The following is a 24,734-nucleotide window of genomic DNA, read 5'->3' on the forward strand; positions in this document are numbered from 1 at the left end:
ATCGTCTTTGCGGCCTCGAATGAACCCTGATGAAAAATCAATATGAGGTACCTTCGCAAACTCTCACAAACGCTTGCTGCTCAGTCGTATACAAACTCTAAACACACACACACACACACACACACACACAAGCTGGGTATGCGTTTGTGTGTGCGTGCATGTGATCGCTGTGAAATTGGTGCCCTTCTCGTACAGATGTCAGGTGCTTACTTGTGGTCGTTGGATGGAGTGGATGTCACAAGTGTTGGGTTACTGTGGATGTAATGCGTGGGTTCCAATTGGCCCACATACGGTGCAGTGCAAAGAGGCTCAAGTGGAATGACATGCTGCTGACTTGCCATGTCTGATATATTGTCTTCACCTTGTGACGAGCTTTGACTTTGTTCAGAACGCGTGCACAGCGACAGTAGTTGGATATCCATCACACATCTCCACTCTCCTGTGCTCCGTAGCTTTGACCGCCCTAACTTACAACCAGGACTCTTTCAGAGTGCCACCGACTGTCCAGTTCACTTTGTCATGTATGATTTTTTTTTACTCTGTGCTTCATGGAGTGAACAGAATGTAGTTGCTAAAATGTACATGCTTGCCCAAAACAAAACAAAACAAAACAAAAAATAATAGTCACTGATATTCCCTTCTCATGTTCATTTTGCCAAGATGGATAGATAAGGTTGAAGACAAAGTGGAGCCTCATTGGAAAGTCAACGTTACAGCCAGCAGTGTAATCCATCCACGCATTCCTTCCAGGGTATGCCATACAGCCTGCTGAATATGAGCCGAGCTCCCATTAGATCTCTGTGTTCTATCTCTCAAAACACACACGCACACACAGCTGCCAAATTCATTAGTGCAAAATGTCCTGCTCGCCATATGAAAAGCTCTCTGCAGTGACACCGCTTCCACCATCATGCATTTGTATTTCGCACACATGCTACCTCCATTAAGGAGTGTCATTGCCCTTTGCTTGTTAGCTGATTGGTGTTGAAAGAAAAAAAGAAAGAAAGAAAGAAAGAAAGAAAGAAAGAAAGAAAGAAAGAAAGAAAGAAAGAAAGAAAAGAAAATGGTGGTCGGCTGGTTAGTACATCGGCCTCACAGTGCAGAGTTCCGGTGTTTGATTCTAGCTTCGGCCTCCCTGGAGTTTGCATGTTGTCCCCAATTGCCCGAATGTGAAGGTCATATATATATATATACATATATGTATATATATATATATATATATATATATATAGAGAGAGAGAGCGAGAGAGAGAGAGAGAGAGAGAGAGAGAGAGAGAGAGAGAGAGAGAGAGAGAGAGAGAGAGAGACTTTTTTTTAATCAGTCCTTAATTAGTGTCAAAGCCAATGGAGACAGATATATACATAAATAGTATAAGTGTTGTCTTCCTGCTTCACTAGTCACATGATGCAAATAACAAAGATAATTTTTCTTACCTCTCATCATTTAGTGTGCAAGCTCATCATGTGAAGATGTTCTCGGAGATTGCCTGATGTTTGAGTCCAGCTTTTTTATTTTTTTAAATCACCGTTTGTGAATGTGAGTGTGTGTGTGTGTGTGTGTGTGTGTGTGTGTGTGTGTGTGTGTGTGTGTGTGGCTGCCTCCTCGCATCTATACCTCTTGGTGCTATCTCCATCCGTTACCCTCTGCCAACCTTTCCCATCACCTCATTCACATTCACTCTCCCAATTCAGCAGTGCACAGATGAGGCCTGATAGGAAGGAAATGAGAGCCACATATATGCGCGTGCGCGCGCACACACACACACACACACACACACAAATACGCATACCACTCATAAGGAATGTAATATATTTATGTTGAAATGTGCAAGCTGCAACTCTTCCTGACTCTTGGTCACCCCGCTGACCTCTTCACTTTATTAAAATTCACATTCCCTAGCAGTCACAGTGCACAGTAACCTTGGGAGTCGTTCCCTGCAGATAAAAATGATGACTCGTCTCCCTCCTGCACACACACAGGCCAGTGCTGTCCTCGTGTCCACTCACACTGTGGATTTCCCCTGTAAACTGTCGTCTGCAGAGCCTGACAGGAGATTCCCTGTGCACACATAATCATCAGTTTGCATTGATGATAACAGAATTGTGTTGCCACTTTCGAATCAAATGGTGCATGAAAGTTATTTGGATCCTCAGTAATGAAGCGTGTGGCCACACGTGAGCCTTGGGTTGCCTCATTGGTTTGTTAGTCTTAGTCTTGAAGAACAAGAATTGAGCTGCCATGTGTCGATCCATGCAGCAAAGTTGGAACAAGAAAGAAAGCAACAGTGTATTTCGACACACGAATGCAGAACAGCCTCGCAACAGACTCACGGCCCTATTTTGGTGCGCAGTCTAGCGCAAAGCGTGGTCTAACTCCGTACATGGCTGGAGTTTTCTTTCTTTTGGTACAGCATTTTCATAGGCGCACTCAGCTAGAAAGAGGCATTTGCACCAGGCGAGTGGAAAGGGTCTCCTCTCATTCCCTTTCAAATCAGCACAAAAGAGCCGCACGGTCTACATGGTGGGAGCATAAACAAACTTGCTGGAATATATCTTTGAGAGCAACGTTCTGAAAGAAGATCGCCGCTTGCGGATGATGTCAAGTTGGCCACTGTGAGGTGAGCACTTGGGGACTGCCTTCCAACCCTAATCATGCGTCCTGATATTGCAACACACCCACACCTGTACCTGTGCCATGACCAAGAGGCTATTAGAGATATTAATAATGCATTCAATGAGTTGATTTCGGCAATGATTCAGAAGTTTTGTAGGCACAGAGAGAACATGCGACTCCACAACAGAAAGCCGCAGTTGGAATCGAACCCTGCACCTCTGCATTGTCAGGCCGACGCACTAACCAGTCGACCACCGGGCTGCCTCCTTCAAATCCGTGAAAATCTTGTTTACGCCAGCGGTGCCACAGTCTGTTCAGCACCAAAATTGTCAGCACCAACGCACCAAACATCCGGTTGGAGACATATACTGTATTGGAGGAAACAAATTCTGCCTAGCAACAAGTGGTTGAGCAAATGTGTCTTGGTGAGGAAAAACAATACATGCAGTTGTGTTGGTCCTCGTTTTTGTGCAATTTTAAATGGAATGAATAAAGGAAAATGTCAGTTGTACAAAAGATGTGGGGGTGGGGGGTTTCGAACATAAGCAGATTTTCTTTGTGAAGCACCCGTGGGATATGCTGGTCAACAATTTATGACATTTTATAATCTGAAGTTGTAAGTAATTGTAGTAAGTAAATTCAATGAATTTATATTTTCATTCATTTTGATTCTGTGCTGTTTTTCTGTCGCACGTCATGTTTTCATCGTAACAATATTATCCCAAGTTAGGTTCAACAACAGATGTTTTTTTTTTCTGAAACATCATCGCTACGAGTTACAATTAGTATTGCGCGAATTTGTACAGGTCAAACTTACACACAAAAAAAAGCTACAGGACCACATATGCTTGAAAAAAGCAAAGACATTTTTCAGTCAAAAATATGATTAGGAGGCACATAAAACCATCACGTATTAAAATTTGTTGTTGGGCAGTGTTATGAAGAGCATTTGTCAAGAGAAATATGAACTTTTTTTTTAATACATAAGCCTGCTAAATGATTAAAGTCCATGGTGAAAATCACTTGTGGAATGGTCCGTCTACCCGCATGAATTTTAATGTCTTTGATGCTTGAAACTTCCCATCTCGTATGCGCTCGCATCCCCCAGCAGTCCCGCCTCCACGTCGTCTCCTTTCCTCTCTGGCGCCGGCATATTGATGTGGCGCGTGAAGGTTAAGCCGTCGGTTTAGTGTCCAGGCGGCCGTGACATTCCGCCTCGCCGGGCCGTAATTGACTCGTCAGCGTGAGTATCAGTTCAACCTCAGCTCACCTGCTCCTCGCGTGTCCACTGGGCTCATGATTGACAAGTTGCTCTTTTGGCTCCAGCTGTAGAGTTTGGGCTGGCATTTCTGCTTTTTTCATGTGCTTGTCTTCTCCTGAGCTCCTTCTCTCCATCATTTTCTCTAGTTTCATCATCTTCAGATGGGACCAGGCCTTCTCCTCCTCGGTTTTGGAGTGTCGCTTCACGTTAGTGGCGTAAATGTTACACAACTCTGCGGAGAGCAGCTGGAGTTCTCAGTTACTCCGGAAAGTGCTCATGCTGCAGGCATGCCGTTCTGGCTTTGGCTCGATTTCAGACATCTACTCCCACACATGTATACAAACGCACACACAAACCACACACAACCGCACACTCTTGTTTTCCAACCCCAGTAGTGACTGCTATAGAGGCATTATCTATCTCAGGCCGCTGGAGATTGGGCCGCTTCATGGCCAGTCTGGAGCCAGAAGCCTGATTCAGTGGCGTCCACACCACAAAAGCATGACCTGGCTTCACAACACCCACAACAACACTCAAATGTTACATTTTAATCAGCTCCTTACAAGTTTCACGTCTTTTCCAAGGCGCCGTCTCCTTCGACTTGAAAAGATGACGTCTGCTCGTAGACATGTAAATTTGGGCTCATGAGACATTTTCACAGCTTTTGTTTCAACTATGGTATTCATGTGTTGGGGCACAGTCTGGCTCTCAAGTTGTGTTTCCACGTTTTTTATCAAATGTGGGCAATTTACAAAATGTTACCGGTCCATCATTGGTCATCCGTCAGCAACCCGAGAAATTCAAATCATTTTCAGTCCGTCCTGTTATTTTAATTGAGCTTCTGTTGAGGCTTCCCCCATCACATTTCACCGGTGCCCCAGTTCATCGACAGTCCATCTCTCCAACCCACCCCGCCCCCCCCCCCCCCCAAAAAAAAACATGTCACAGCTTAACAGATGAAAAGTACAATTTGATTAAAATGGTAAACGGTAAATACAGATGGCATTGTGTTCTAGATAGTGAGAGCAGAGAACAGATGAAGGAGAAACAAGGAAATGAAGGTCAGTCGAAGCCAGACGGAGTACATGTGTGTGAATGAGAGGGACCCACATCCAAGAGTGAAGTTACAGGGAAAAAAGATAAAGAATGTGGAGGATTTTAAGCACTTGGGCTCAACTGTCCAGAGCAATGGAGAGTGTGGAAAAGAGGTGAAGAAGCGTCTACAGGCAGGCTGGAACGGCTGGAGAAAATTGTCAGTTGTGATGTGCGATAGAAGAGTTTCGGGTAAGGTGAAAGGAAAGTTGGAGAAAACTGCGGTGAGACCAGAAGTGCTGTTTGGACTGGAGACAGTGTCACTGAAGAAAAGACAGGAGGGGGAGCTGGAGGTAGCAGAGATGAAGATGTTGAGGTTCTCTTTGGGAGTGACCAGGTTGGATAGGATCAGGCATGAGTACATCAGAGGGACAACTCATGTCAGAGGTTTTGGAGAGAAAGTCAGAGAGGCCAGACTGACATGTCCAGAGAGAGGGTTTTTATATATATATATATATATATATATATATATATGTATGTATGTGTGTGTGTGTGTGTGTGTATGTGTGTGTGTGTGTATGTATATATATATACATATATATATATAAGGAGAAGGATCCTTGAACTGCCAGGCGGGAGGCCGAGCAGACCAGAGAGGAGGTAGGACTAGTCATAACGGAGTAGGACTAGATACGTTTTTTACTTCTTCCTACTCCTTTGAACATAATAACTGTGTTGAATGAAGACTGATTTCTTTCTTTTTACTATTTTATCTACCTTATTTTCTATCAAATTATTACTGTATATGTTTTATGTCCAATACACAAACAACAACAACAACAAGGAGGTTTATGGATGTCGTGAAAGAGGACATGAAGGGAGCTGGTGTGAAGGAAGAGTATGCGTAAAACAGGCTTAGATGGAGGCGACTGATTCGCCGAAAGGAAAAGTGCTAAAATGGCAAAACGTTTTAGAATTTAAAGATTAAAATGGCTCAACAGAATCCCACTCCGCATTTTGACCAAGGGTAAAATCCAATGCATGGAGCTAGCAGTCTTTCTCGTCATCTTCTTCTTCTACTTATTTTGTCTTCATCTTCTTCATTTTCTTATAACAATAATAATAATAATATATTTTATTTATAATCGCCTTTCAAGAGACCGAAGGACACTTCACAATAACAAAAAACAAAACAATCCAGGTTGAGCAGCGGCAGCCAAATGCCGCTTCCACCCGGAAGTCAGAAAGAAACCACAGGGGAGGGAGAGAGGGAGAAAAAACCCACGCTCGAACTACCCTCATTTTGAGGATAATTTGAGTGAGGCAAAAAAAACACAAGCATATGACAGTTACAACAGGTCACAAGACATAAACAATGAAGTCGGCGATACAAGGGAGTGTATGAGGGAGGGGGGGACTAGCTTCCGTGCATATTTTCATCAGGAGAAGGTCGAGATAGCAGATGTTGTTTTGGTAGCAGGCTGCCCAAGAATTTAAGACAGTCTTGAGTCGGTGGCTTATATCTCTTTAGTGGCGTCGATCAGCCAAATCCATGATATCAGTCAGTAATTGAACACGGATTCCAGTTTTCTCCAAGTTGTTGACCATCCTGCTGTGACGCTCCAAACCCGCAACAGTTTGTGGTTGAGCACAGTCTGAGTCTGAGTGTTAGACATCCGCACTATGCCATCCTTAGACCGGCAGCCTCTTCACTTACAATAGAGTTGCTCCCGTCGGTTGAATTTTGCGATAGGTCAGGAAACTGCTAACACCAAACAGCATACCTTTTATCGGAAGGTCGATAATGTAGATGTCATCCACATCCTCAACGGACAGTGCTGGCAGGCACTCCATTCTCCGCTTCCTCCAAGGATCTAGGGTGTACCCAGCAGCAAAAGTCCCTGAGGGGCAAGTAGGCTCCCCACCGCCTGCTCTTCTCGTCGGGAAAATTTTGTCGATGGCATCGAGAGACCAGCCAACCAATTCCATGTTTGTTTTTAGGATGAAAATACAACAGGAGGTCTAGGAAAAGTCAGACAAAAGACAGCACAAGGACTGAGTGGTGAGCAGGGAAGGGAGGGGGGGACAGGAGCAGAAAGCAAAAGCGTCCTCCTTCGTCGAGAGCCAAGCAAGAATTTTCTTCTCCTCCTTTTTTATCTTCTTCATCTTCTTCTTCATCCTCTTGTTGCTCGTCTTCTTCGTCTTCTTTATCTCCATGGTTCATTGGCAATTACAGTACTGGGGGCCATATACTCAATGAAAGCAACCCTGCTTGTATTCAGCCCCATAAACAAACACATGAGAGCGACGGGTGCGTTGTTCTGTCGTCCGAAAACGGGCGCCCATCAATGACAGACTGAGAGGATGATTTCACTGGCGGATGAAAACCCACCATCGTCTGGGTTAATCTCTCTTTTATTATTAAGCTTCCTCTTATTCGTCAATCCTCAGCAAAACGGGCGTTTGTCAGTGGCTGAGAGAAGGGCCTTCCGTCAGTACTGGCGGAAGGCCAAACCTCTTGTGTTTCTGACTAAATATGAAACAAGCATGCAAGCTGGTGTTGATTTGTTGACTGATGTTGTCACAACTGTACCACTTTGGTATAATGATGTTGTGTTATTTGCTATTCTGGGCTCCTGTTTTGTATTTCATGGAAGTGGCGCTGCAAAATGGGAATCGGGAGGCAGACCTGTAAATAATGAATCAAAGGATGCAGAGCTTCAATTAAGAGCCATTTACAGCCTGGTGTTCATCTCATCTGTGTATGCATGTGCGTGTGTGTCTTTGCAAAACATGGCGCATATCCTTCTGAATACATATTAATCAATCATGGCACCATAACATCACCTCTGATATGAAAATGAGATGGCTATAAACCGCACTGACATGCTCCACTAATTGCTCTTTGACAGCTACACACACACACACACACACACACACACACACACACACGCAGACCGGTTTATGTGATTTGTGGGGACTACTTTTTAGTTCATCACTTTCGGGGACCACCCTTTCTAAATGACATAGAGCTCTGCAAAAAATCAGGGATACACAAGGTGGTGGTGTTAGCTTATAAACACCTTTAAATATCAGAATTTATGAAGTCATGTGGTTGGACCATGTCATATGGGGACTTCAGAAAAGTCCAGTTTACATGCCTTATGAGGACTTAATTTAAATATATTTAAATGTATTTACATAATTCACACAGGATCTATACCAAGTACATGTGATTACTGGGGACCTCACACAAAGTGCATTACTCATCAAAAATGGCAAGCATCTGAACCCAACTGTCAAATGAAAGTCAATTCATTTGAATAATAATCGTTGAAATAATCTATTTTGATATATTTTGTTTGTCATGTGACTCGAATATGTCTGCTTCAGAGAATTGAAGACATTTCTGGCATGTTGTTGCAATCAAAGATCCAGCCAAATTCAAATGAACAGGTTCAATGTCAGGCTTGCCCAGAGCTTGCTGATGATCTGATCATTTGAATCAGGTGTGTTGCAACAGGGAGACTTGGAAAACATGCAGGGCAGCGGCCCTCCAGGACCAGAGTTTGACACCTATGGTCTACCTTAAACAAACATCAAACAAACTGTTGACATTGTTTTAAAATACATTCAAAGTGAAATATCCATAATGAAAATAAAAGTGCCTCAACAGATTGATTGAAAACTTATTTGTGCTGCAATTTCTTTTTGGCAGCCGAAATGCGGTTATAAACATAATACTTGAGGGTTTGCCAGTCTCGTGTTTTAAGGGCTTCTGGTTCAGCCCTTAAACATCTTTCGCAATCCATTTTTCCTGGGACGCAAAAAGATTTGATGAGTCCCATCATGTGCCTTTCCACTGCCTTTATTTCGCTTTCCTGCCAGGGAGTTCTCTTCCTCTTTCCTAGAAGTACTGAGAAAAAAAATAGTTTTATTATTGAAAGTCAAGGAGAGTAGATGATTAAATTCCAATCTAAACACATTGAACATTTTGCTGTTCAATGAGCAACAGAAGCTGCGCTGTTGCATCATTTCACAACATTTTCAGAACAAATGTACCATTCAGAGATGACTTTAAAATGCACATGAAAAGGAGATAATGATGTCTCAGCGATAAATTACATTTATGTCTTAATTTGGACAGTGACAGTACATTTTCTTAAAAGCAGCATGATTTCTCAGTTTACCTTTGAAGGAAGATCTCTTAGCAGGAATACTTGATGGAATTTCATCATCATCTGATGATGGCCTGTCTTTATTTGAAAATGGTGTCCGTCTCTTGGGTGTTAATTGGCACGGATTATCATTCTCACTTCTTTCTCCTATGGAAAAAGATTTTTCCAAATTGTGATTACACTTATAGAAAACTGAAGCTTTATCACTTTCATTTTTTAACTTTTTCTTAGTCTTTAGAAAGTTCAACCAGTTACGATTAATTTCTAAATGTATCTCAGTGTTCCACTCATTCATTCTCTTCCGTTTATCCAATGTCGGGTCACGGGGGCAGCAACTAAAGCAGGGAAGTTCAGACTTCACCCTCCCAAACAACTCCAGCTCTTGCTGGTGATCCTGAGGCATTCCCAAGCCAGCTGAGAGACAGACTTTTCAGCTTGTCCTGGGTCATCTTCAGGGGACTCTGATCAGTGGGACATACCCGAAACACCTTTTCATGGAGGCGTCCCGGTGGCATCCTAAACAGATGGCTGAGCCACTTCCTCTGGCTCTTCTCAATGCGGAGGGGCAGCGGCTTGACTCTGAGCCCTGCTTGGATGACAGAGCTTTTTTTTTTTTTTTTGCTTGGACCAGCAGTATCACAACAGGGTTCAAGTAAAGTCGCCTCTTTGGGTGTTGTCTTGGTCATCTGGAATACAATTCGGAAAAAAAAATTGGAGGATATGATAGAACACATACTGAGCCTCAAGTAAACCATCTAAATATAGATGCACAAGTTATCTGAGAGAAGAACTTTATCCTGTAAAACCGTGTTTGATATGTTTTAAAATCAAAGTCATTGTGGGGACATTCGTGTAAACGCTTTGTCAGTTGTTTATGGGGACCATATTGAAACTCTTGACACAGTTTCCACCCCTCACACAAACTTAGTCAACGAGTGGTGTGGGGACACCGTGACTGTCCACAAAAGAGAAATTACTACAAAAGACGAAATCCCTGTGATAAATTCAATCTTCCTAATACAGTCTACTAACACTAACCTTCCTAATGCATTATGTGAAATTGCCTGTTGTGCGTAACTATAGTACTTTATCATGAAAATTACTGTCCGTCATCACGAATGCACAGTTATAGAGATACCAAATGGAATAAATCGTTGAATGGAAATGAATATACCTGATGTATTTTGCTTGGACCAGCAGTATCACAACCGGGTTCAAGTAAAGTCGCCTCTTTGGGTGTTGTCTTAGTCATCTGGAATACAATTCGGAAAACAAAATTGGAGGATATGATAGAACATATACTGAGCCTCAAGTAAACCATCTAAATATAGATGCACAAATTATCTGATAGAACTTTATCCTGTAAGACTGTGTTTGATACGTTTTAAAATCAAAGTCATTGTGGGGACATTCGTGTAAACGCTTTGTCAGTTGTTTATGGGGACCATATTGAAACTCTTGAAAAAGTTTCCACCCCTCACACAAACTTAGTCAACGAGTGGTGTGGGGACACCGTGAGTGTCCACAAAAGAGAAATTACTACAAAAGACGAAATCCCTGTGATAAATTCAATCTTCCTAATACAGTCTACTAACACTAACCTTCCTAATGCATTATGTGAAATTGCCTGTTGTGCGTAACTATAGTACTTTATCATGAAAATTACTGTCCATCATCACGAATGCACAGTTATAGAGATACCAAATGGAATAAATCGTTGAATGGAAATGAATATACCTGATGTATTTTGCTTGGACCAGCAGTATCACAACAGGGTTCAAGTAAAGTCGCCTCTTTGGGTGTTGTCTTAGTCATCTGGAATACAATTCGGAAAACAAAATTGGAGGATATGATAGAACATATACTGAGCCTCAAGTAAACCATCTAAATATAGATGCACAAATTATCTGATAGAACTTTATCCTGTAAGACTGTGTTTGATATGTTTTAAAATCAAAGTCATTGTGGGGACATTCGTGTAAACGCTTTGTCAGTTGTTTATGGGGACCATATTGAAACTCTTGACACAGTTTCCACCCCTCACACAAACTTAGTCAACGAGTGGTGTGGGGACACCGTGAGCGTCCACAAAAGACAAATTACTACAAAAGACGAAAATCCCTGTGACAAATTCAATCTTCCTAATATAGTCTACCAACACTAACCGACCTAATGCATTGTATGAAATTGCCTGTTGTGCGCAAGTACAGTACTTTATCATGAAAATTACTGTACATCATCTCGAATGCACAGTTATAGAGATACCAAATGGAATGAATCATTGGATAGATATGAATATACCTGATGTATGTTGCTTGGACCAGCACTATCACAACAGAGTTCATGTAAAGTCGCCTCTTTCGGTGTTGTCTTAGTCATCTGGAATACAATTCGGAAAACAAAATTGGAGGATATGATAGAACACATACTGAGCCTCAAGTAAACCATCTAAATATAGATGCACAAATTATCTGAGAGAAGAACTTTATCCTGTAAAACTGTGTTTGATATGTTTTAAAATCAAAGTCATTGTGGGGACATTCGTGTAAACGCTTTGTCAGTTGTTTATGGGGACCATATTGAAACTCTTGACACAGTTTCCACCCCTCACACAAACTTAGTCAACGAGTGGTGTGGGGACACCGTGAGCGTCCACAAAAGAGAAATTACTACAAAAGACGAAAATCCCTGTGATAAATTCAATCTTCCTAATACAGTCTACTAACACTAACCGACCTAATGCATTGTATGAAATTGCCTGTTGTGCCCAAGTACAGTACTTTATCATGAAAATTACTGTACATCATCTCGAATGCACAGTTATAGAGATACCAAATGGAATGAATCATTGGATAGATATGAATATACCTGATGTATGTTGCTTGGACCAGCACTATCACAACAGAGTTCATGTAAAGTCGCCTCTTTCGGTGTTGTCTTAGTCATCTGGAATACAATTCGGAAAACAAAATTGGAGGATATGATAGAACATATACTGAGCCTCAAGTAAACCATCTAAATATAGATGCACAAATTATCTGATAGAACTTTATCCTGTAAGACTGTGTTTGATACGTTTTAAAATCAAAGTCATTGTGGGGACATTCGTGTAAACGCTTTGTCAGTTGTTTATGGGGACCATATTGAAACTCTTGACACAGTTTCCACCCCTCACACAAACTTAGTCAACGAGTGGTGTGGGGACACCGTGAGTGTCCACAAAAGAGAAATTACTACAAAAGACGATAATCCCTGTGACAAATTCAATCTACCCAATATAGTCTACTAACACTAACCTTCCGAATGCATTATGTGAAATTGCCTGTTGTGCGTAAGTACAGTACTTTATCATGAAAATTACTGTACATCATCACGAATGCACAGTTATAGCGATACCAAATGGAATAAATCATTGGATGGATATGAAATACCTGATGTATATTGCTTGGACCAGCACTATCACAACAGGGTTCAGGTAAAGTCGCCTCTTTGGGTGTTGTCTTGGTCATCTGGAATACAATTCGGAAAACAAAATTGGAGAATATGATAGAACACACACTGAGCCTCAAGTAAACCATCTAAATATAGATGCACAAATTATCTGAGAGAAGAAGTTTATCCTGTAAAACTGTTTGATGTGTTTTAAAATCAAAGTCATTGTGGGGACATTCGTGTAAACGCTTTGTCAGTTGTTTATGGGGATCATACTAAAACTCTTGACACAGTTTCCACCCCTCACACAAACTTAGTCAACGAGTGGTGTGGGGACACCGTGAGTGTCCACAAAAGAGAAATTACTACAAAAGACGAAATCCCTGTGATAAATTCAATCTTCCTAATACAGTCTACTAACACTAACCTTCCTAATGCATTATGTGAAATTGCCTGTTGTGCGTAACTATAGTACTTTATCATGAAAATTACTGTCCATCATCACGAATGCACAATTATAGAGATACCAAATGGAATAAATCGTTGAATGGAAATGAATATACCTGATGTATTTTGCTTGGACCAGCAGTATCACAACAGGGTTCAAGTAAAGTCGCCTCTTTGGGTGATGTCTTAGTCATCTGGAATACAATTCGGAAAACAAAATTGGAGGATATGATAGAACATATACTGAGCCTCAAGTAAACCATCTAAATATAGATGCACAAATTATCTGATAGAACTTTATCCTGTAAGACTGTGTTTGATATGTTTTAAAATCAAAGTCATTGTGGGGACATTCGTGTAAACGCTTTGTCAGTTGTTTATGGGGACCATATTGAAACTCTTGACACAGTTTCCACCCCTCACACAAACTTAGTCAACGAGTGGTGTGGGGACACCGTGAGCGTCCACAAAAGAGAAATTACTACAAAAGACGAAAATCCCTGTGACAAATTCAATCTTCCTAATATAGTCTACCAACACTAACCGACCTAATGCATTGTATGAAATTGCCTGTTGTGCGCAAGTACAGTACTTTATCATGAAAATTACTGTACATCATCTCGAATGCACAGTTATAGAGATACCAAATGGAATGAATCATTGGATAGATATGAATATACCTGATGTATGTTGCTTGGACCAGCACTATCACAACAGAGTTCATGTAAAGTCGCCTCTTTCGGTGTTGTCTTGGTCATCTGGAATACAATTCGGAAAAAAAAATTGGAGGATATGATAGAACACATACTGAGCCTCAAGTAAACCATCTAAATATAGATGCACAAATTATCTGAGAGAAGAACTTTATCCTGTAAAACTGTGTTTGATATGTTTTAAAATCAAAGTCATTGTGGGGACATTCGTGTAAACGCTTTGTCAGTTGTTTATGGGGACCATATTGAAACTCTTGACACAGTTTCCACCCCTCACACAAACTTAGTCAACGAGTGGTGTGGGGACACCGTGAGCGTCCACAAAAGAGAAATTACTACAAAAGACGAAAATCCCTGTGACAAATTCAATCTTCCTAATATAGTCTACCAAGTCAAGTCAAGTCAAGTCAACAGTATTTATAGAGCACTTTCAAACAGCCATCGCTGCATACAAAGTGCTGTACATGGAGCGATTTAACATATACAATAAACAGTAAGACGAATCAGTAATAAGTAATAAGTAATAAGGCGGTAGAAAGCACCAAGCAGTAAAAACAATAGCAAATCTAAGTCATGCTGAGTCAAACGCCAAAGAATACAAGTGAGTTTTGAGGAGGGATTTAAAGATGGGCAGCGAGGAGGCTTGCCGAATGTTCAGTGGGAGGTCATTCCAGAGAGATGGACCAGCAACAGAAAAGGCTCGATCCCCTCTGAGCCTCAGTTTAGTTCTTGGTACGTCTAGCAAAGACTGGTCCACAGACCTGAGGCGCCGGGCAGGGGTGTAGGGGCGTATGAGCTCAGAGAGGTAAGGTGGCGCGAGATTATTCAGAGATTTGAAAACAAAGAGGAGGATCTTAAAAATAATTCTAAAATGAATGGGGAGCCAGTGAAGGGATGCCAAAGTAGGAGTTATATGCTCCCTCTTACGAGTACCAGTCAAGAGGCGAGCAGCGGCATTCTGTACCAGCTGAAGGCGCTTGATGGAGGACTGGCTGACTCCAAAGTACAGGGCGTTGCAGTAATCGAGCCGGGATGTGACAAAGGCATGAATTACTGTCTCAAAGTGTTCATGTGAGAGGAAAGGTTTTATTTTGGCCAGCTGTCTAAGGTGAAAGAAGCTGGATTTAACAACGGCACCAATTTGCCGATCGAGTTTGAAATCACTGTCCAGTTTAAGTCCCAAGTTTGAGACCGTTGATTTCAGATAAGGAGATAGGGGGCCCAAGTCTACAGGATGGAATGTACAAGGTCCACTGGGGCCAAACAATATCACCTCTGTCTTCTTTTCGTTGAACTTCAAGAAATTTTGTGCCATCCAGGTTTTGATTTCTTCCAGACAGGATAGGAGTGGCCTTAATGAGAAGGTGTCTTTCTTGCTCAGTGGGACATAGATCTGGCAGTCATCTGCATAGCAGTGGAAAGGAATACCATGTTTCCTTAAGATGGAACCCAATGGGAGCAGATACAGCGAGAACAGCAGACCAACACTAACCGACCTAATGCATTGTATGAAATTGCCTGTTGTGCGCAAGTACAGTACTTTATCATGAAAATTACTGTCCATCATCACAAATGCACAGATATAGAGATACCAAATATCATGAAACAGTGATGGATATGACTATACCTGGTGAATGTTGCCTGGACCAGCAGTACCGCAACAGTTTTCTTGTAAAGTAGTCTCATTGGGTATTGTCTTGGTCATCTGGAATATAATTTGGAAAACAAAATTGGAGAACATGATAGAAGAAACCGATACTTAGCCTCAAGTAAACCGTCTAAAATATAGATGCACAAATCTGACTGAACAACGTCATTTTTTAAAACTGTGTTTTCTACATGTTAAACTCAAAAACATTGTGGGGACATTCTTGTTAACACTTTGTCAGTTCTTCCTCGCTTGGACACTGTTTTTTCTCCCCTCACACACACTTGGTAAACGTGTCCTATGGGGACACCGCGAGGGTCCAGAAAAGAGACATAACTCCAGAACATAATGATCTCTGTGTCAAATTAAATCGACCTAAAATAGTCCGCTCGCATTAGCCTTTCCAATGCATTATGTGGAATTGCCTGTTGTGCATACATACAGTACTTTATCATGAAAATTACTGTCCATCATCAAGAAAGGAACAGATATAGAGATACCAAATATCATGAAACAGTGATGGATATGACTATACCTGGTGTATGTTGCCTGGACCAGCAGTATCGCAACAGTTTTCTTGTAGTCTCATTGGGTATTGTCTTGGTCATCTGAAATACAATTAGGAAAACAAAATTGGACAATATGATAGAACAAACCAAACTGAGCCTCAAGTAAACCGTCTAAAATTTAGATGCACAAATCGGAGAGAACAACGTCACCTTTTAAAACTGTGTTTTCTACATGTTAAACTAAAAAACATTGTGGGGACATTCTTGTTAACACTTTGTCAGTTCTTCCCCGCTTGGACACTGTTTTTTCTCCCCTCACACACACTTGGTAAACGTGTCCTATGGGGACACCGCGAGGGTCCAGAAAAGAGACATAACTCCAGAACATAATGATCTGTGTCAAATTAAAACGACCTAAAATAGTCCGCTCGCATTAGCCTTTCCAATGCATTATGTGAAATTGCCTGTTGTGCATACATACAGTACTTTATCATGAAAATTACTGTCCATCATCACAAATGCACAGATATAGAGATACCAAATATCATGAAACAGTGATGGATATGACTATACCTGGTGAATGTTGCCTGGACCAGCAGTATCGCAACAGTTTTCTTGTAAAGTAGTCTCATTGGGTATTGTCTTGGTCATCTGAAATACAATTAGGAAAACAAAATTGGACAATATGATAGAACAAACCAAACTGAGCCTCAAGTAAACGGTCTAAAATTTAGATGCACAAATCTGAGAGAACAACGTCATCTTTTAAAACTGTGTTTTCTACATGTTAAACTCAAAAACATTGTGGGGACATTCTTGTTAACACTTTGTCAGTTCTTCCCCGCTTGGACACTGTTTTTTCTCCCCTCACACACACTTGGTAAAAGTGTCCTATGGGGACACCGTGAGGGTCTAGAAAAGAGACATAGCTCCAGAACATAATGATCTCTGTGTCAAATTAAAACGACCTAAAATAGTCCGCTCGCATTAGCCTTTCCAATGCATTATGTGAAATTGCCTGTTGTGCATACATACAGTACTTTATCATGAAAATTACTGTCCATCATCACAAATGCACAGATATAGAGATACCAAATATCATGAAACAGTGATGGATATGACTATACCTGGTGAATGTTGCCTGGACCAGCAGTATCGCAACAGTTTTCTTGTAAAGTAGTCTCATTGGGTATTGTCTTGGTCATCTGAAATACAATTAGGAAAACAAAATTGGACAATATGATAGAACAAACCAAACTGAGCCTCAAGTAAACGGTCTAAAATTTAGATGCACAAATCTGAGAGAACAACGTCATCTTTTAAAACTGTGTTTTCTACATGTTAAACTCAAAAACATTGTGGGGACATTCTTGTTAACACTTTGTCAGTTCTTCCCCGCTTGGACACTGTTTTTTCTCCCCTCACACACACTTGGTAAACGTGTCCTATGGGGACACCGTGAGGGTCTAGAAAAGAGACATAGCTCCAGAACATAATGATCTCTGTGTCAAATTAAAACGACCTAAAATAGTCCGCTCGCATTAGCCTTTCCAATGCATTATGTGAAATTGCCTGTTGTGCATACATACAGTACTTTATCATGAAAATTACTGTCCATCATCACAAATGCACAGATATAGAGATACCAAATATCATGAAACAGTGATGGATATGACTATACCTGGTGAATGTTGCCTGGACCAGCAGTATCGCAACAGTTTTCTTGTAAAGTAGTCTCATTGGGTATTGTCTTGGTCATCTGAAATACAATTAGGAAAACAAAATTGGACAATATGATAGAACAAACTAAACTGAGCCTCAAGTAAACGGTCTAAAATTTAGATGCACAAATCTGAGAGAACAACGTCATCTTTTAAAACTGTGTTTTCTACATGTTAAACTCAAAAACATTGTGGGGACATTCTTGTTAACACTTTGTCAGTTCTTCCCCGCTTGGACACTGTTTTTTCTCCCCTCACACACACTTGGTAAACGTGTCCTATGGGGACACCGTGAGGGTCCAGAAAAGAGACATAGCTCCAGAACATAATGATCTCTGTGTCAAATTAAAACGACCTAAAATAGTCCGCTCGCATTAGCCTTTCCAATGCATTATGTGAAATTGCCTGTTGTGCATACATACAGTACTTTATCATGAAAATTACTGTCCATCATCACAAATGCACAGATATAGAGATACCAAATATCATGAAACAGTGATGGATATGACTATACCTGGTGTATGTTGCTTGGACCAGCATTATCGCAACAGTTTTCTCTTAAAGTAGTCTCATTGGGTATTGTCTTGGTCATCTGGAATATAATTTGGAAAACAAAATTGGAGAACATGATAGAACATACCGATACTTAGCCTCAAGTAAACCGTCTAAAATTTAGATGCACAAATCTGAGAGAACAACGTCATCTTTTAAAACTGTGTTTTCTACATGTTAAACTCAAAAACATTGTGGGGACATTCTTGTTAACACTTTGTCAGTTCTTCCCCGCTTGGACACTGTTTTTTCTCCCCTCACACACACTTGGTACACGTGTCCTATGGGGACACCGTGAGGGTCCAGAAAAGAGACATAGCTCCAGAACATAATGATCTCTGTGTCAAATTAAAACGACCTAAAATAGTCCGCTCGCATTAGCCTTTCCAATGCATTATGTGAAATTGCCTGTTGTGCATACATACAGTACTTTATCATGAAAATTACTATCCATCATCCCAAATGCACAGATATAGAGATACCAAATATCATGAAACAGTGATGGATATGACTTTACCTGGTGTATGTTGCATCTGACTCTGAGGCAGTACAGAGGGTTGAGGAGCCACATCTGTGACTGTAAAGGCTGGTCATCTAGAAAGACAGTCAACAATGATAGAGATTCAGAATATTATTTATGAATAGGCCAATAGCCCATCTCATCAAGTTATGCAGGATTGTTATTTGCAACTCTGAAGAACTTGGATCAGATCTACAATTTGCAAGGCAGGTGGAAAACTTCTGGTAAATTTAGTCATCCATAAAGACAAATATTTTTTTTTCTGAGAGATAAATCATTGATCGTGCAGCACTTAACTTTCTAAAGTATTTTAGAAATTGAATTGGCACTTGCTTTGAGTTTAGGTTTCAGAAAATAATTATTTGAAATGTGTACCAACCTATTCCATACACCTGCCATAAATGATCATTTTGATCCATGCATCCATCCATTTTCTAATTAGTCTATCCTCATAAAGGTTGGTAGCATGCAGGAGCCTATCCCAGCTGTCTTTGGACAGGGTGTACCCCGCCTGGATACACCCTGAACTGGTTGCCAGCCAATCGCAGGGCACAGATAGACAACACCCATTTACGCTCACACTCACACCGAGAGACAATTTAGAGTACTCCATTCACCTGCTAAGCATGCGTTTTGGAATGTGGGTGGAAATGGGAAAATTTGATTCACAATACTTCGAGTAAGATTCTACTATTCTGATTCTTTCAAAAGTTACTTCCATCCTTATTACACAGAGCCATTCTTTATAATCTGCAATGTATACATACTTGTGTTCTCCATGGGCAGTCTTCGCCACCATAATCATCGGTCATTTCTTCTCCCTCTTGAATGTCATTGAAAGCAAACAAACATAGGTGTGGCACACCATCCACATCAATCCTTTTCATCTGGCAATTTGGCCTCCTGTGTTCATCATTCACTGGTCGCCCAAATGACTCATCTTCTTGTGAAGCATCATTGCTTAACAAATATGTGAAAAAGAACAACATGAGATCATTATCACAATATTCTGATATTGTCTATAGTGGTGCAGAATAGGTGGATAATAAGTCTTACCACCATGTTTTCCCTCTCCACTCGAATGCAAACATAAATGCAGCACATGATTGGTGGTAAACTCATCTTCTGCTCTAGTATTCTGCATCATTTATCATATATCCCCGATATTCAGCAACAAATTGTCCTCTGCCGATTGTACTCTTTGCAAATATTTCACATCCTGTAGCAGACAGCAACAATAGTTTTTAGGGGGAAAAAACGGGCTTTGCAATGTAGTCTTCCATTATTGAGAGGTCCATGGTAATTTAGAAAACATATCTTGTCGAATAAAATTGGTTTTATTTGTTCGGTTTCACATGGTGTTCTTCTACTGAAGTAAGACAAAACACGGAATTAATTATTTATATAACGGCTTGTTTACAAACTGAGTCGGAAACTGGAAAAATAAACTCAGGGTTCATATTTAGTGTTCATCTGATAATAACTGTATATGTTTTATCTACAGTATATGCCATATTATGTAATAATTCCGCAGCATATAAATTCAGACAACGCCTTACCTTTGACTGCATTTATGTACCTCGCACACAATTTGCCTGTTTTGTTGGTCCTTAATGAAATGTGACGAATGGCGTCCTGAAGGGGGCTGACTCTTTGTGGGATTTCAAACTTGAGAGAAAAAGAGTTTGCATTGTATTCAGTCAGAATTGATTAATATATCGAACATATAAACGCAATATGAAAGACATGAAAAAAAACGACATAAAGGAAAAAATATCAATACATGTCTTTGTTCAGTACAGTTTATATGCTCAAAGGAAATGGCAATAAGTAGAACATTTGTCTGGTTGTACACCTTGCTCTTGATAAATTTAGGGAGTTAGCTTCAACTTGTTTGATTGGAAATTGTTGAACTGTGCATATTAATATTATACAATTAAGTTACTTTTATAGTGTTTTCACAACAGCTGTAGCTGTCATCTAAATAGCTTTTCAACCATTTATGTGCCAAACATCTGATACCAGCGGTGCCCAACCTTTTTTGACTGAAGATCCGACTTTTGAAGTGACCAAACACCCACTATTGAACTGATCGCGAGCATGCAAGCATACACACATTGATTGATTCTTCCACAATTTCCATTATTGCCATAGATGTTGCCCTTTTCTCTCTGAAACCGTATTGATATTTGCAGATTACATTATGCTTTGCAATACATTTGTAAAGTTTGTCTGCAAATAGTTGTTCTACAATTTTTGCCGGAAAAATATTGGTCTGTAATTTGTAAATAAGTGCTTCTCTCCGCTCTTGTAAATCGGAAAAACTTTTGCGGTTTCCAGTTTTGATGGGAAAACACTAGTTTTGAAAGACGGGTTAAATAAATGTGGGAGGTTGCACAATATATTTTTTAATACTTTTTATTAATGCCATATCAACATTAAAATAGTCAGTATACCTTTTTTTTAGTGTTGAAACAATTTCCATACATTCATTTTCTAAACTGCTTATTCTTACAAGGGTTGCAGGCATGCTGGAGCCTGTCTTTAACAATATTAAATACTAAATTTACAGAACTAAGGAACATAGTACAGGAATTGTTCTTTATATAGTTATTAATTTCGTATTCTTTGAATCTGGAATGTCACACAATTAGAAATATTATTGTTTCACAGTGTGCGTGCCCTCCATGTATTAGATTATCACTGCTCATCTCACTTTACGAAATCGATACATTAGCTGAAGTGCTTAAACTTTTAATTGTTCATAAACTCCATCATTATAATTAATGGGTAGAAAGAGCAGCGAGACCAGGCAGTGGCGTTTGAGTGTTTAGCATTTAGCTTTAGCTTAGCCGTAGCCGATCTCGGTAGCTCACGTTTTGTTTAGCTTGTCTCCATTACCTACGCTACTTGCTATACTCGACAAAAATCCACGACGGTTTCACTAGTCGCGCTAGTGCGTAATGAATTTTGAAACTGCGGTTAAAAAAAGTTAAAAAGGAATAGTCACCGCTCGTTCGTCAACACATTTGAGTGTTTAGCATTTACCTTTAGCCTAGCCGTAGCCGATCTCGGTAGCTCACGTTTTGTTTAGCTTGTCTCCATTACCTACGCTACTTGCTATACTCGACAAAATCCCACGCCGGTTTCACTAGTCGCGCTAGTGCGTAATGAATTTTGAAACTGCGGTTAAAAAAAGTTAAAAAGGAATAGTCACCGCTCGTTCGTCAACACACTCAGTTGTGCTAGCCGTTAGCCGTTAGGCCGCGACTCGGCCATTAGCCCCGAGACGAGCCGAGCCCCGGCTCTCATTCAAGCCTGAGATGCGTGCACCCGAAAAAAAAAAACCTCGAGCTTCAATGTAAATGTACAAACTATAATTACTGTATTTTCAGTCGCCAAATAAGTTAATAAACCATAGGGGGAAGCTCTAGCATACAATAGTATGCCAGAGCATACAATAGTAAGCGCTTACTATTGTATGCCAGAGCTTAGTTATTGTTAATACAGTGTTGCTGCGATGCTTGTTAATTCATAGAGAATAGTGACAATATTCTTATTTTAGTATGTACATTTGTAACATTAAACAAATAAATAACTTGTTAATTCATAGAAACTTGCTTACCTTGCATTTTACTTTTGCTTCTTTTGCTGCCATCTTCGAGCTTTGCAGGCTTCTTCTGATGATCACTAATTGAATGATGACCCCCTCCCACTTGTAAAAATCCTTCCATTAGGGGACAAATGGGCGCGGCATATGCAAATTGTGTGTGTGGAGGAGTGAGTGCAATAGCACCGAATAACCATGTGGTGGGCTGCTGAGCACCGTGTACACACACACAATCAGTAAAAATGGTGACTTGTGGGTTTTTGCTAAAAACTTCACAGGCACATTCAGGGCAGCCCTCTGATGCTTTTTATATGTTATTTTTATGGGGACCTGCTTTTTTGTCCCCATAAGAAAAATGGTCCCCAAGACGTGACTGTGTTTCCAATTTTATGTCCCCTCAAAACATGGAAACGAGTGCACACACACACACACACACACACACACACACACACACACACACGCACGCACACACGCATCTCGCCTCCCAAATTTCTATGTGAGGATGGTGTTGCAAAGATAATAGCATGGGACCGGCACACTAATAGCATCTCTATTTTTAGCGTGCCACATAGCATGACAGCAACTGGTGCGCTCTGCGCGTAGGGTTATGTGGCTGGGTGCAGGTTATTCAAAAGAAGAAAACGCGGAGTGCAGTGAAGCAAAGTGTTACTCATGTGACTTCTTCAATCACCTGTATGTCTTGAATATGCAAGCAGGTTCATTTCTTGGTTTCGGAGAACTGTTGTCATTCACCTGATCTTTTAAGACATCAGCCAAGAGAGCCGAGTAAGATTGGGCTTTGCTGTTTTGCTTTGTTTTGTCATGCCACCACATAATAAGCGGCACCAGTCATGGCAACGAGAAAACAAAAAAGAAGCAAATGAACATTTGTCAAAGGGGTCAAGTCGTCTGTGCTTCTCAGTTCTGACTGCTGAGCACAAGGTCAACTTAGTTCACAACAAGAATGAAAAAGCCATCTTTTGACTTTGTTAAGCACTCTCTCAGCAGTAATCTGCAAGTGGCATGTTTTACTGTTTTTTATGTTTCGCCTTTCACAGCGCCCAACTTCTTTTTTACACTTGCCTGACAGTGACCTGAGAAATTTGATGCATCAAGTCTGCGTGATGACTGCTCTTGCCTCTTCACCCTCTTCAATGTGTTTTGCTATGCACAGTGATTAACGCATACTGTATTTTCACTTGTATGTCCAAGATGAATGAATTTTAAAATGTCTCTAAACATGTCATTTACCATTAACAAAACTTTTAAAATTGTCCTCGATAATTGGTCACTTTACTTGCATTTGTCTGGAGAAACAAAATATTGTAAAGCTGGGGTTGGAAGAGTTTGCATTTCAGATATCTTGCTGCGGAGTACGTGATGCTCCTGGTAAATTAATGTCACAAAGCTCCCTTATGATTGCCCACTGCCACTCGTGTGTACAAGCAAGGCCTTTCTACTAAGAGCCCATCTGTTAGAACTTTCAAACATCCCAACTTTGTTTCACTCAACTCAATTCAACTGCATTTCTAGTGCACTTTAAAACAATCACTGCAGCATACAAAGTGCTGTACATGGAGTAAATGTCATAGATAGAACAATAAACAATAAATTATCAACAAAGACAGGAGAAAGCACAAAAATAGTCAAACTAAAAATCAAGTATGAGTCATGCTGAGTCAAAAGCCAAAGAATAGAAAGGAGTTTTGAGACGAGTTTTAAAGATGGGCAGCGAGGGGGCTTGCCAAACGTTCAGTGGAAGGTCATTCTAAAGAGAGGGAGAAGCAACGGGAAAGGCGCAATCCCCTCTCAGCCTCCGCTTAGTTCTTGGTACCTCTAATACAGGGGTGGTCAACCAGTCAGAGACTGAGAGCCACATTTTTTTACCGTGTTACTGCAAAGAGCCACACCATGCACATGGGCACATATAAACATCACTGCATCCCTTACACACACACACACACACACACACACACACACACACACACACAAAGATAGACCTCTGCTCAGCCAGATTTATTGTAAATGTCACACACCAACATGATGATGACAGAAATTGACTCCTACAGTATTAAGACCACAGGCCAGTCATTTTCAACAATAAATATTGTGTCTCACACACACAAACTCTCAGTTCAACCAAGTCCACAAACAAAAATATAACCACATTTTTCTCTTCTGTGCATGTTGTTTAGTGCCTTAGTGCAGGGACTTTTGGCATTCCTTCTCTTGAACAGTCCTCTTCAAATCTGGATTCTGTTGTTGTCACTCGAACAGGGACTGTCTGCAGGCGAGCTGCAGTGGTTACTTACTACTTGGGTTAGCTTGCTACATATTTGATCGAAGATCGACTTATGAAGTGGCAAACCTCCCGCGATCGACCGATCGCGCACGTTCACACATATGTATACACACGCACCCATGCTCGCTGCCGCCCAACCACGCACACGCGCGCATATGCACACACGCACGCCAAGATGAGCGACAGCCAGAACGT

At 40.8% G+C, this 24,734-nt stretch overlaps 2 protein-coding genes across 51 annotated transcripts in view; one reads left to right on the forward strand and one right to left on the reverse strand.

The window, feature by feature from the left end:
- Positions 1–7,081: 7,081 nt before the first annotated feature.
- abcb6a (ATP-binding cassette, sub-family B (MDR/TAP), member 6a) overlaps positions 7,082–24,734 on the forward strand; it is a 139,137-nt gene continuing 121,484 nt past the window's right edge. The window contains exon 1 of the mRNA XM_052058725.1: positions 7,082–7,100. The gene's annotated coding sequence lies outside the window, so the exon portion shown is untranslated. The remainder of the gene's footprint in view (positions 7,101–24,734) is intronic.
- Positions 7,867–22,703, reverse strand: LOC127596387 (uncharacterized). Of its 50 annotated transcripts, XM_052058849.1 has the most exons (17): positions 21,845–22,246; positions 20,187–20,295; positions 19,684–19,846; positions 19,395–19,587; positions 18,625–18,701; positions 18,070–18,147; positions 17,516–17,593; positions 16,962–17,039; positions 16,408–16,485; positions 15,305–15,382; positions 11,954–12,031; positions 11,387–11,464; positions 10,823–10,900; positions 10,260–10,337; positions 9,565–9,771; positions 9,098–9,232; positions 7,867–8,823 (listed from the first exon to the last, which is right to left on the reverse strand). In XM_052058849.1, the coding sequence occupies exons 4-16, from the start codon at positions 19,405–19,407 to the stop codon at positions 9,197–9,199; spliced, it is 1,035 nt and encodes a 344-aa protein (XP_051914809.1). In that variant the 5' UTR covers positions 19,408–19,587; positions 19,684–19,846; positions 20,187–20,295; positions 21,845–22,246; the 3' UTR covers positions 7,867–8,823; positions 9,098–9,196. The 50 variants fall into 50 exon arrangements, 48 of the variants coding, with proteins under 48 accessions (XP_051914809.1, XP_051914792.1, XP_051914788.1 ...); XM_052058832.1 differs by lacking the exons at positions 7,867–8,823; positions 21,845–22,246 and adding an exon at positions 22,253–22,703 and having other exon boundaries at positions 9,110–9,771; XM_052058828.1 differs by lacking the exon at positions 7,867–8,823 and having other exon boundaries at positions 9,110–9,771.

This window comes from Hippocampus zosterae, chromosome 2, assembly GCF_025434085.1.
Source record: "Hippocampus zosterae strain Florida chromosome 2, ASM2543408v3, whole genome shotgun sequence".
Taxonomy (NCBI): Eukaryota; Metazoa; Chordata; class Actinopteri; order Syngnathiformes; family Syngnathidae; genus Hippocampus; species Hippocampus zosterae.